The sequence below is a fragment of the Wolffia australiana genome, chromosome 8, assembly GCF_029677425.1.
Source record: "Wolffia australiana isolate 7733 chromosome 8, ASM2967742v1".
Lineage (NCBI taxonomy): Eukaryota > Viridiplantae > Streptophyta > Magnoliopsida > Alismatales > Araceae > Wolffia > Wolffia australiana.
Genome location: NC_135842.1, coordinates 17014626 through 17029014, shown reverse-complemented (window position 1 = coordinate 17029014; position 14389 = coordinate 17014626). Strand labels below are relative to the sequence as shown.

Here is a 14389-nt window from a genome sequence, read left to right as displayed (position 1 = left end):
ATTCATAAAAATTGTTTGAAAATTTTGAATTGTTGCCTCCTTGCGGATCGACCCCTTGCTTGCTCTATATTATTATTTAGTAATTAAGGGAATTATAAATTTATTGCATAAGTCTAAAAAGCGCAACGACCACGTAATTTTATGTGATTTTTTGGCTTATCAATTGGCGCCGTTGCCGGGGACGCACGGTTTGAATTTTTAAATTATTCTGTGTGGATTCATTACTCTTTATTTTTTATATTAAGTCTTGGATTGAGCTGAATTTTGCAATTATTTTGTGAATTTTGATGAAATAGTGAAATTGAAAAAAAAAAATTCATCATTTCATAATTAATTTTTCTTGTTCATCAAAACTGATTATTTTTTATATTGATGTGTTTAACATTGCATGTTCGGTAGGAGATCTTTAAAACCTCATCTCGTGAATCTTGAAACAGTTAGTAGAACTCCTAGTTTTGATTGTATTTTTGAAAGCTCCGAAGGTGAAAATCAGCATATTTGTGACTTAATGGAGAATAATCAAAATTTTGGGGTTGAACAGGGTGTTAGAAGAATGAGGTTGAGAGAATTTTCTGACCCTATAGAGAGTGAAACCTACACTAAAATATCTGCTCCTTTACCAGAAAATGTTAATTTTAGAATTGACCCGAATATGATTAATCAATTGCCTACATTTTATGGAAGATTTAATGAGGAGCCTTATGAGTTTTTGGAAGATTATAACCAGATTTGTTCTGCTTATAGTTATGCAGGTGTTCCTCAGGATATTCTCAAACTAAGGTTATTTCAGTTTGCTTTGAAAGATAGGGCAAAAGATTGGTTTAAAGGGGTAGGTCAAGAATTTCAATCTTGGAGTGAAATGCAAGCTTGCTTTTTAAAGAGATTCTTTTCTTATGGAAAGATATAAGAGATTTTTGTCAAGGAATTGACACTCTAGGAGAAGCATGGGAGAGATTCATGTCACTCACTAGGAAGTGCCCGCATCATGGCATACCATCTCATGAATTGGTTGAAATTTTTTATGGTGGATTGAATGATCAGGAAAGGCATCTAGTGGATATATCTAGTGGAGGAATGTTCCTTGATACCCATGCAGATGAATCCATGAAATTGATGGAAAAATTAGTAGAAGATTGGACATACCGTCAAAGTTTTTCGTACACTAACCGAAGTGCAGGTCCCAAGCGTGGAGGAATCATTGACGTCAAGGCAGTTGAACCAGAGATCAGGATTGATAAGCTAGAAAGAGAAATGAGAAATATTGGTAAAACAGTTAAAGATATGAGCAATGATATTAAATCTTTTTTGCAGGAGTCTAAAGGAAAGGCGAATGCAAACGAGGGCAACAATTCCACTAACAACCCTTGTTGTTTTTGTTCTAGTGAAGAACATTCTGATGAGGCTTGTCCTATGGTTGAACAGGTTAATGCATTTGGGAGACAAGATGCAGGTCAAAACCAATGGAATGCACGACCTAATCAAAATTGGAGCAAAGGAGGAAACAACAATTTCGCCTCAAAGCAATTCGCCCCGCAACCATATCAGCAAAATTTTCAAAAATTTTCTAAGCCCTTTTACTCTCGTCCTAACAACAATAATGACAACACTAACTCTACTTTAATGGATTTTATCAGGGAAATGCAGGAAGAGAGAAAAAGCATGCATGAGGAAAGGAAGATGTTGATGCAAACTTTAGAAGAGCACAAGAAGGAAATTGAGATGCTCAAGCGAGGACAAGGGATTCAAGCACAACAACCTGCTCTCAGGATGAAAGGTAAATCAGAAGAAATCCTTCTAAGAGAAGGACATCCAGGTCAACTCCCTACCCAACCTAATATAAATCCTAGAAATATCATGTTGTGTGTAGATAGAAATTTAGAATCATCATGTTGTGTGTCTTCCGAAATTTTAAATGAATCTTGCATTGGTGAAAATAATAATGTTGCATCATGTCATGATTTTACAAATAATATTTTACATGGCTTTGAAGAAGATATGATTAATGATGAACATGTGATTGTGATTTCAAAATTACGAAGTGGGAAGGTTTTGTTAGATACTCATAAAGAAAATGTAGGATTGTCGACATCAAGATAAAGAAAATGGAGAGATGGAAAATGATCAACAAGATAAGGGTGGCCAGGATGAGGAAAGGCATCCACGAATGGCAGACCCTAATCCACTTGATTATAGACCACCCATTCCATTTCCTAGTGCTTTAAATATATCCAAGCAAAAACCTAAAAATTCTCATTTGCTTGAAATATTTAAAAATGCAACCATCACTATTCCACTGACTGAGGCAATACAAAATATTCCTTCTTATGCAAAATATGTGAAGGAACTATGTACACCTTCTAGAAAGCAGAAAAGGGTACAACTTTCTGAAAATATCAGTTCAATTTTATTGAATGATATTCCTAGGAAAAGAAGAGATCCGGGTGCTCCTCTCATTAAATGTGAAATAGGAGGCATGGTTTTTAGTAAATCACTTCTTGATTCAGGAGCTAGTGTAAACATAATGCCTAAAGCTTTGTATGATAAATTTAAATTTGGTGAGCTTGAACCTATTTTTCTTGAATTACAATTAGCCGATGGTTCAATTAGGCAACCTTATGGAAAATTAGAAGATGTCATAGTAAAAGTGGAGAATTGTAAATTTCATGTTGATTTCATAGTTGCAGATATGAAAATAACAGGAAATTTGAGCCATGCCCCTATCATTTTAGGTCGACCATTCCTAGCTACGGCGAAAGCCACAACGGATTGGGATAAGGGTACAGTGGAACTTAAAGTAGGAGATGAAAAAATTGAACTATCTATCTCCAAATTAATGAAATACCCTAAAGACACAAGTGAGGATGTTTGCTTTCTAGGGTTGGTAGAAGAAGATGATTTTGATTTTGATCCATGCTCTTATGATTTATTTTCTTGTGAATCTAATGAATATTTGAATGAAAAATCTTCCATACCAACAAATATTTCTTTGCATTCTGAAATTGAACTTAAGCCTTTACCATCATCTCTGAAATATGCTTATTTAGGACCATGCAAGTCTTTTCCTGTAATCATATCATCATTGTTATCATCTGAACAAGAATTAGAGCTTTTGAATGTCTTATCTACTTATAAATCTGCTATAGGATGGACAATTGATGACATTAAAGGCATCAGTCCAAATATTTGTGAGCACAGAATTTTTCTAGAAGAAAATTCTAGGGCAACAAGGCAACCCCAAAGGCGACTTAACCCGCACATGTTGGAGGTTGTTAAAAAAGAAATCATGAAATGGCTAAAAGCTGATTTTATTTATGCCATTTCAGATAGCCCATGGGTAAGTCCTATTCATGTAGTACCTAAGAAAACAGGAATAACAGTGACTAAAGATGAAAATGGTAATGAGGTACAAACTCGAGTAGCTTCTAGTTGGAGAGTATGCATTGATTATAGGAAGCTTAATTCTGTGACTAAGAAAGATCATTATCCATTACCATTTATTGATCAGATTCTTGAAAGACTTTCAGGTCAAAATTTTTATTGTTTTTTAGATGGATATTCAGGTTATAATCAAATTGAAATTAACAAAAGTGATCAAGAGAAAACAACATTTACATGTCCAGTAGGCACTTTTGCATTTAAAAGAATGCCTTTTGGGTTATGTAATGCTCCAACTACTTTTCAAAGGTGTATGACTTCCATGTTTTCTGAATTAGTAGGGGATTGCTTGGAAATTTTTATGGATGATTTTTTAGTGTTTGGTTCCTCATTCGATATTTGTCTATCTAATTTAACTAAGGTTTTGCAGATATGTGTACAGAAAAATCTGGTTCTAAGTTGGGAGAAATCCCACTTTATGGTGGAGGAGGGAATTGTCCTAGGCCACCATATCAGCAAGGATGGGCTAAGGGTGGACAGGGCCAAAGTCGAGGTTATCAAGAACCTCCCCTTGCCCACAACCCTAAAGCAACTTAGGGGATTTCTAGGGCATGCTGGCTTCTACAGAAGATTTATAAAAGATTTTGCTAAAATTTCTAAACCCTTAACTAATTTACTTTCTAAAGATACACTATTTGTTTTTGACGAAAATGCTAAAGCATCCTTTTTGCAGATTAAAGAAGCTCTAATTCAAGCACCTATTTTTCAAGCTCCAGATTGGGGTAAGCCTTTTGAAATTGTGTGTGATGCTTCTGACAATGCAGTGGGAGAAATTTTAGGACAAAGAGTGGATAAGAAGCCAGTTGCCATCTGCTATGCAAGCAAGACTCTAGGAGGAGCACAAGTAAATTACTCAACTACTGAAAAAGAATTGCTTGCTATTATTTTTGCCCTAGAAAAATTTCGTTCTTATCTTTTAGGTAGTAAAATAATTGTGTTTTCAGATCATGCAGCTTTAAAGTTTTTACTGAATAAAAAAGAAACCAAACCTAGATTAATTCGGTGGATTTTACTTTTGCAAGAATTTGATTTGGAAATAAAAGATAAACGAGGGATAGATAATACTGTTGCAGATCATCTTTCTAGATTATCTACAGAATTATCTATTCCTATTCATGATGGTTTTCCTGACAAATATATTTTAAAAATTCAAAGTAAAAGGCTTCCATGGTACGCTCATATTGTGAATTTTCTTGTCACAGGATTAATACCTAATGATTGGGATATGAATGATAGAAAGAAATTTTATAAAGATATTAATTACTATTATTATGATGAACCTGAGCTTTTTAAATTAGGTGTTGATCATGTGTTTAGAAGGTGTGTACCGGAGGAAGAACAATGGAGCATTTTATATGCTTGCCATTCTTCTTTATGTGCTGGACATTATGCTCCTAAATTGACTGCATTTAAAGTTTTAAACTGTGGATTTTTCTGGCCAACTCTATTTTCTGATGCTTTTAAGTTTTGCTCTAGTTGTTTAAAATGTCAAGCAGCGCTGAATATCAAAAAGAATGATAGAATGCCACTACAGCCTATCATTGAAGTAGAAATATTTGACCTATGGGGATTGATTTTATGGGACCATTTCCTAATTCAGATGGGCATGAGTACATCTTAATGGGAGTGGATTATCTTTCCAGATGGGTTGAGGCAATCCCCACTAGGTCAAATGATCATAAAGTAGTGCTTAAATTCATTCAACAACATATATTTTGCAGGTTTGGTTGTCCTAGAGCAATCATAAGTGATGGAGGAAGCCATTTTAATAATTCTCAATTCAGGACCATGCTTAAAAAATATGGGGTTCAACATAGAATCACTACCCCATATCATCCACAAGCAAATGGTCAAATTGAGAATTCAAATAGGGAGATTAAAAAGATTATAAAGAAGATCATTAGGCCTGATGGAAAAGATTGGTCTAGCAGATTATATGATGCTCTATGGGCTTATAGAACTGCTTACAAAACACCTTTAGGGATGTCTCCTTACAGGGTTGTTTTTGGTAAAGCATGTCATCTTCCGGTTGAAATAGAACATAGAGCTTATTGGGCTATTAAGAAACTTAATCTCTCTTTAGATGCAGCGGGAAAACATCGTTTATTGCAGATGCATGAACTCCAGGAGCTAAGGAACGAAGCTTACAAAAATTCAAGAATCTATAAAGCCAGGATGAAGCACTTCCACGACAAGAATATTAACCGTAAGCATTTTCAGAAACAACAAAAGGTTTGGCTTTATAATTCAAGGTTGAAAATTTTTCCAGGAAAATTAAAATCAAGATGGGATGGGCCATTTACAATTTCTGACATATATGATAATGGAGCTGTTTTGATTTTTGATCCTAAGAAAGGGAAGGAGTTCAAAGTTAATGGTATGCGACTTAAGCCATATGTGGAAGCAGAAGATATATCGCAACCTACGGCAACAATAACGCTAAATCCGATCGAAACCACCATACAGGAAGCATAAATCAAGGATTTTGATTTCACTACTTTTCTCTTTTTATTATTGAATTTTGATTTTGCAAATAAAGGGGAATTAACCTAATTCCCTAGCTCGTAATTTTTCTTTGATTTTGTTTTCAGTTTATAGCTTTTCCAGAATAAAGAAGATGATCAAGTACAATTCAGAAACAACACGAGATGTCGACTCATCATTAGTAAGTCCTTCAAAGATCACGCCAAGCAGGTTTGCAATTCTGAACTTCTGAATTTCAATTTTGATCTTTTTCCCATGCATTGAGGACATTGCATAATTTAGTGGGGGGGAGAGAACATTTCATGTGTTTATATTGCATAATGCAAACCTTTACTTTTCTTTATGTCATATAAATTCCATGTATAAATGAAACCCACCTTTAGGAGATATTCTTCATCCATGAATTCAAATTACATGTGTAGGGAAGTTTGGCTTTATATAGCGGATCATGATCATGCAAAGATGGGACAATTATCATGCAAAGATGGGACAATTAAGAATTAATTATCAAAAGTCAGATCTCGAATCCAAATCAAAAAGAAGTGCTGATGCATTCAAAACATGAATCTAGGGCATGTACATTTCGCCCATGCCAAGGCGTTTTCGAATCGTTCTAGAAGATGATCAAATACAATTCAGAAGCTTACAAATTTGATAAAGAGATCCAGATCTGACGACTTCCAGAATGCCTCCTGTGTCCTTCCTGGCCAATTGCTTGGGGAGAGCCTCCAAAAGTGAATTTCGCCTTTTTTTCTGACCTCTATTTAAAGATCCAACCGTTTCAGCCCAATCGGAGTTGTAGATCTCAAGATATCGCAGTTTTAGTGAGATCAAATGTGGGCCGTTGGATCTCTTTTATTTTCTCTAAAAAATCGGAATTTCCTATTGGCTGGGCTTGATTTTCTCGCTTTCTGTGTTTCGGGACACGTGCACCCTCGTTGTCCGCGTCAGCCGCACTTTTTCGCTGCTTTTTAAGAAAATAGAAAAGGACAAAATAGTGCTTTTTTCGCTTGGTTAGAAGAGAGAGAGAAAAAGAAAAAAATCATTGTTTTAAATAAACGCCAATGATCGGCGTCGATTTCCGCTTTTCTCTCTCTCTCTTTTAATCACTCTATTTGACTTTTCCTATCTCTCTCCTCTCTTCTCTCCTTTCTTATTTAATTAATATATCCCTTCATTCGCCCAAATTTCGGGCGAATGACGTGGATATTCATTTTAAATGCATTTAAAATGCAAAATAAATAATCAATATATTATTTAATTAAATAAAAATCATTTCTTGCCTAAATAATGGTCAGAAAAATTCAGAAAAATTCATAAAAATATGGGAAAAATTCAGAAAAATCAGGAGATGATTTACTGACCTTAAACCAAGCAAATAAAATCATGTAAAAATATTTCTTCACTGAAACAATGTCAAATTCCATGTAAAAAATGATAAAAAATATGAAATAATAGAAAAACGACATGTTAACTGATTTCAATGTATTTTATCATGATAACATGCAAATATGACCATTAAAACACATAAATAGAATGTATAATTCAGTAATTAAGTATATTAATTTGCATGTTATCACCCACCCAGCCTCATCTTGGAGTGGACACAATCTAACGTCCGATCGGAGGTGGAATCCTGATCTTGGTAGCCTGCTCGAACCCATAAGCGATCTCAATGAGTGCAGGCTCAGACCCTTTGAGCGCACCAAAGCAAATTCTGAAGGGCACTCTTTGGCCATCAAACCTTGCCGGCAGGACTATCCCTGGGTATCCTCCAATCGCCACCACTGTCGCTACGTCACCACCTTCACTTCCCGTCTCCAGTTGCAGAGCCGTGACCACCTCCGGCGCCACCACCGCGTCCAGTGTCTCCTCCTTCATAAGCTTCTCCAACCCTTCAGCTGACAATCTCGCCAGCTGACCCAAGGCCTGTCTCTCCAACGAGCCAATACCCGTCGTCTGTTGGCTGAGCTCAAACACCGCCTGTCCGTATTCCTTCGTCTTTTCCTGCCAAATGCCCACAAAAATAAGTATTCTGCATTGTATGGAATGCCCATCATTATGGGTTTTTTCCCTAAGGCATGCGGTCATATTTTCTTCATTTTGATCAAGTCGGCAAGAAATGTAGACGGAGAAATCGTCGAACTAGATGTGTACCACTAATGGGTTAGCATTGTTGAAGGCGATAACGTCGGCGAGGGACCTCACCGGCAAGCTCGGCAACAACGCCAGGTACGCGTTGAGGGCCAGCTTGAACTCCACCACGAGCGCCACCCCCTCCCCGCTTTTATATTTGTCGAGGATGACGTCTATGTTCGATACTTCTAGATTATCCACGACGATTGCACCTTCATCCCTTCAAGTTTGGTCCAAAAAATACCATATAGCAGTTAAAAGATGCATATCATTTCTGAAATCCTGTGAATCATGTTTATTGTCTGATCATAAATGAGTAAATGAGAAAATGAGTCATACTATGAGAGTTATGATCATGAACGACTCTTTTGAAAGTCATGCTATTGAGTCTTGTGAGAGACTCCGGAGCCCATATATACGGGAGCCTAGGCTTTTTACGATAATCCAATTTCGTCTCAGTTTTACCAATCGCAATAAACCATAATTTATTCACAACTTTGCTAAGCAAAAAAATTCCTATGACCTCGTGTTAGGCCCCTAACTAGGCGGCATTCCTTGCCCAGAGGCCTGCGTGCTTAGTGGGAAGGTTTGTCCGCATATTGGCTCACGACATTTTTAAGGACTGAGTCATAATGGGTAGTGATACCCAATACCTGATCTATTAGGCCATTGTCACTGTCGATGGTGATTCACGGCAGACTGCGCACGTGCCCGTCCACGCCCAAGGCGAGACAAATCAGGTACGATCCGCACGTGCTGGGTGCGCGGGCTGATCGGTGTGTGCGCGCATGCGCCACGCGCCGCGCGCCAAAGCCAAGCGCCACGTGCGGGCGCCAACGCTACGCGCCAGCGCCAAGCGCTGCTTGCGGGAGCGAAAAGTGCTGCGCGCGGGTGCGAGACGCGCAGGCGAGGCGGCGTGCCGCGGGTGCAGCCCACGGAGTTGTGTGAGGTGCCGCACAGCGGTCGCGCGGTGGGGAGACATCCAGCCTGGAGACTAAGGCATGTGGCGCACAGAGAGCACCGGGAAGGCACAGTGGGCGCGTAGCGCTCCTACCGGTAGTGCCGGGCGCGTAGTGCCCAGCTCGGGGGCGCCGAATGCAGCGGCGTCGTGCAGATTGCATGCTAGCGTGTAGACATGGGTGCTGGTGGTGTGTGTGATCGTCAAGACAGGGGTGGCGTGTGTGATCGCCACACCCGCGGGCGCTCGGCGCCCAGCCCGGCGCATGTGTGTAGCGGCAGAGCAGGCGCGCGCGCGCGGAGCGGCGGCCCTGAGGTGGTGTGGCGACATTACCTGATGCAACGCGCCTCGTCTCACTCCTAACGGTGTACTCTTTATGTACTCTTTATGATATTAATGCAATGACCCTATTCACTGACGGTGCCTAGCACCACCATCTCCTCTAACCCCTTCTATGCAATCTTAAGCAATTGCAAAAGCTTCCGCTGCAAGAGATCAATGTTGCTCAGTGTTCTGCTCCAAGCACTGAGGCCAACACAGGCCAACTCCGAGCAAGAGACCTAGCTCGAGATTTGACCGTGTGACACTCGAACAGAGAAGATAAAGAAGAAAGAAGAAAGAACAAGAGAGAGCGAGAGGCAAGTCAGAGAAAAGTAGACACGAACAAGAAGGAAGATCTTTAGGATCGTTATTATTCTGCAAATCGTAAAAATACAGATGGGTTATTATTTATAGTAGCTTATATTATAAAAATATAAAGTAAAGTTGTTCCAACGATGCTAGTTGTTTTAAAAAGTTATAACGGCTGCATCGTAATGAATCCTAACAGTGTATCTTTCATCATATCTATGTTGAATCCTGGCCGTGTATCTTTCATCCTATCTATGTTGGATCCTGGCCGTCAATCTTTTCCTATATGTAATCCTTATTTCTAAATCTATTACTGAGTATAGGGTACGTTTCATTTTCTTACTAGAGTAATCTTAAAATTAATTCTATTGTATATCGTTTCGCTGACGTGGCATGCCGTGTCGAGTAGAACTCCTTAAGAGGACTAGGCGACCAAATTAAGTATACTTCTTCAAGAAAGATTTGATTCTAAGAGATAACTTCCCTTCGTTTACCTTGCTTGAAAATACGGACGAATTTCTGTGGGAAGGGATAAAAACCATCGTCCACCCACAGTTTGATCATCACTTCGATTTCCCCTCCCATTTTTATTCTCTGTAATGCAATTCTGAAGATATTCTAGTCAAATATAATAACGTTGCTCAAATGAAGATGTCAGTCTGGATCGTCTAGTCTATTAGATTGAGGAAGAGGAACGCCACACTCGCCAAACCAGGCGACATTACCAAGTGCGACGATGGCTGACGCTCTGTCAAGATAAGAAACACAGAGTCCCAGAAACGCGTCCTTAAGCATGCTTCTAATTCCTTTTAGTGCGACCTATCTAAAACCCACAAGTTCATAGTCGAAGAGTCACTATCTGGTCTTCTCTATCTTCGCTTCTAACTTATCCCAAAGCATTGACCTTTTAGGCCGCGTTTGTATAAATTATAAATGGCTTGCGGAGAAAGCACTGTTTTGCAAAAAACAAGGCGGTCATGGCCGTCTCGATCTTCCCTTTCCGATTCCGGCAGCTCCCCATAATATTACTACAGCTGCTGCTGCTATGGAATGTCAGCCACGGACGTGTGCATGAATTCAAGATAGAGGAGGCGACCATAGAGCATCCACCGAGCTTTCAACAACGGCGATCTCTCTCCGCGGAAACTATCGAAAATCTACGTGCGCCGCATCAACAAGCTCAATAAACTCTATTAAACACTATCGTGTCCCTTATATATTCCTCTTCTTCAAAGCCCTCTTCCCGAGAGGAAAAAAATCACTGTTTCGCAGAAAAAAGAGCGACAATGGCCGTCTCGATCTCCTCTTTCTGATTCCAGCAGCTCCCCATAATAATACTACAGCTGCTGCTGCTATGGAATGTCAGCCACGGACGTCTGCATGAATTCAAGATAGAGGAGGCGACCATAGAGAGCATCCTCAGAGATTTCAACAACGGCGATCTCTCTCCCCGGAAATTATCGAAAATCTACGTGCGCCGCATCAACAAACTCAACCCGTCCCTGAGAGCAGTCCTCGAGCTGAACCCAGCGGCGCTTACAGACGCGTCCCGAGTCCAGAAGCTGAACCGCGCTTCGCGGCCTCTCTACGGCATCCCAATCCTCCTCAAAGACAACATCGGCACGGCGGCGCCGCTCAACACGACGGCAGGCTCGGCGGCGCTGCTCGGCGCGGCGTCGGCGGGGGACGCCGGCGTGGTGGCGCGGTTGCGAGACGCCGGCGAAGTCATCTTGGGAAAGGCCAGCATGTCGGAGTGGGCGAGTTTCCACTCCTTCTCCGCCCCGGACGGCTGGTGCGCCCGCGGCGGGCAGGGGATGAACCCATACAACCCCGCGGCCACGCCCTGCGGATCCAGCAGCGGCTCCGCCATCGCCGTCGCGGCCAACTTGGCCGCGGTCGCGCTCGGCACGGAGACCGACGGGTCCATCCTTTGCCCCGCCGCGGCCCAGTCCTTGGTGGGAATCAAGCCCACCGTCGGCCTCACCAGCCGAGCCGGCGTCATCCCCATCTCTCCTCGTCAGGACACTGTCGGGTTAGCCTGCAAAAGACTCGGTTTTTATTTTATTTTATTTTATTTTGCTCTTTTTCGCATGGTCTTTGCGATGTTATCGCAGGCCTATCGCGCGAACGGTGGAGGACGCGGTGAGAGTGTTAGAGGTTATCGCCGGGTACGATGCCGGTGACTCGGAGATGACCGCGACTGCGGAGAAGTTCATACCGCGCGGAGGGTACAGGAAGTTCCTCCGGCGCAGAGGGCTGAAGGGAAAGAGGCTCGGTGTTCTTAGACGGCCGTTCTTCGATTTCCCGGACGGGTCCGATATCGTCCGCGCTGCTTTCCAGTCCCATCTCCAAACGCTGAGGTGAAGTCTTAATCTCATGTAACCAACCTATCATTACTCACTGGGGACGTCTTACAGTTTAATCATGCAAAAAACTGTGGGATTTAAACATTTTACGGTTGTAGATATCGTTTAATTATGGTTTATCTTGAGACCCAAGGCCTTCTCCGGATATCCAATTTCATCTCAGTTTTATTATCCCAGTGATGGGTAAAACTGAGATGAAATTGGATATCCGGAGAACGCCTTGGCTCCCTGTAAACATGGGTCTCGGAGTCTCTCACAAGACTTGAATACTTCATTGAGTCGTTCATGATTACACAGCAAACATGGATTCACAGTATGTTTTGTGTCCCGGGAAATGAAAAGTAAGTATTGTTGATTGATTGATCATCTCTTAACTTTGAGAAAATCGATACCAAATTTGAAGGGATGAAGGCGCAAGGATCGTGGATAACCTAGAGATACCGAATCTAAGTGTCATCCTTGACTCTTATCAAAGCGGCGAGGGGATGCTGATCCTTGCGGAGTTCAAGCTCTCCTTAAACGCGTACCTGGCGGCACTGCCGAGCTCGCCAGTGAGGTCCCTCGCCGACGTTATCGTCTTCAACGACGCCAACCCATTAGAGGTACGCGCGTAATCAAGACTGATACATTACCTTCTTACTATTTGGATAATTATAACTCTATATAATTGTATGATATTAAGATTCATTTGCGGATCCCAATTTAAGTGATTCCCTTAGGCAAATGATGGGATTGAGAGATTTCTTACAAGTACGATCATTCAAATAAAATGTTTCGATGCAAAGTCTGTCTTAATTAAATTGATGGGATTAATTAAGATAAAATCCTCTTCGTATAAATAGGGCGAGGTCTGTGGGTCATTAAGCAGTTGACACTTCTCCGGGGCAGCCCATTACCCGCGGAGACTTTGGCCGGTCATTCCCTGTTGATCCAAAAGACCTCCCCTCAAGATCGATTGGTTTTTGTCATTAAACGACGCGATGGACCAAGGTATGTTTTTTACATTCATGTGTCATATTTTCAGTCTTAAGAATTGGCGCATGGTTCTGGGTTTTTTTCTCATGATTCTGTATTTTTCAAAATTGTCGACCCTCTTTGACCCAAGTTCAATATGAGTCCATAATTGAAAGGCCGTTATACATTCCGTTTTATCCAGTCAACATGTGCTGGTGATTCGCTCTAGTTTTTCACTTGGCTCCGTTTCTTTGTCATCCCTTTCCGTCTACTTATGCAAGCAGCAGAATTATACTGCATGCTCTGTGATGGATCACAGACCAAAACGCATTTCTGTCTGTTGCATCTGTCCTATTTCGTCTTCCATCATTCGTCTCAAAGCCTTTGTAGACATGCAGAATCCTTATTGTTTCGGCGATTTCACAGGAGAAGACTGAGGAATACGATCAAGATGTGTTGAAGCTCACCCAAGAGACCACAGGTATTGGCTCATCGGAGCTTCAGGCCTTGAAACGGTTGGCAAGTTTATCAGCTCAAGGGCTAGAAAAACTGATGAAAGAGGAGAGACTGGATGCGGTTGTGGCACCCGAAACATCAGCAACAGGGAGTGGCGTCGCTTCCATGGTGCCTGTTCTTGGCATCGGAGGATACCCAGGAATAGTCGTGCCAGCAGGGTTTGATGGCCAAGGAGTGCCCTTTGGAATATGCTTTGGTGGGCTCAAAGGGTCTGAGCCTGCACTCATTGAGATCGCTCATGGGTTCGAGCAGGCTACCGAGATCAGGATTCCACCTCCTAGAGTTTGATACGTGTTTTAATGTCAGACGGTTTCCCGGAGGCTAGGTGGGATGGGGATACAGCCCACTGGGGATTTACTAATATGTCGTAGAAATGATAAATAATCTACAAAACACAGTTTGTGATGGGGGGATGAATAAAATAGAATACATTATTATTATAATATCAATGACGAGGGATGCATCCTCCTTGTGCCATATAGACGCACATTTACATGGGACCTATTACTAGTCGGTGCCATTAATCTATATATGTCATCCATTGACTATATGAACAGTAATATTGTTTCTTGTTTTAACTAAATCAAACACAAGGACATGATTAATGGGCATATGTCTCTGCCTTCTTTTCTTGCTGAGTGGCTGTATAAATCCACACCATTCTGTTCTCTCTGTCATCATTGTCTTCTTCTCCCCATCTTGTGATACATTTGCATCATATTTTTTCATATTCCTATTTTTCTATGTAAACCAGCAGGGATCATTTCCAGCATTTGGTATCTTAGAGATGATTCAAGAGGTTTAGGGCCATGTAATATGCACTTGTACTAAATTAAGTGAAGGGTATAAGATAACATCAACGTTACTGAGTTGAATTAAGTTAAAGTACCAAAATCAAGCTTAACGACAT

At 41.0% G+C, this 14389-nt stretch overlaps 1 protein-coding gene and 1 pseudogene across 1 annotated transcript; one reads left to right on the top strand and one right to left on the bottom strand.

Annotated features, from left to right (window-relative positions):
- Nucleotides 1–7530: 7530 nt before the first annotated feature.
- LOC144707171 (putative amidase At4g34880 pseudogene) lies at nt 7531–10438 on the bottom strand (annotated as a pseudogene).
- Nucleotides 10439–10620: 182 nt separating this feature from the next.
- LOC144707170 (putative amidase At4g34880) lies at nt 10621–14088 on the top strand. The gene is made up of 5 exons (XM_078580286.1): nt 10621–10695; nt 10963–11675; nt 11758–12003; nt 12413–12611; nt 13390–14088. The coding sequence occupies exons 1-5, from the start codon at nt 10621–10623 to the stop codon at nt 13765–13767; spliced, it is 1611 nt and encodes a 536-aa protein (XP_078436412.1). The 3' UTR covers nt 13768–14088.
- Nucleotides 14089–14389: the final 301 nt, after the last annotated feature.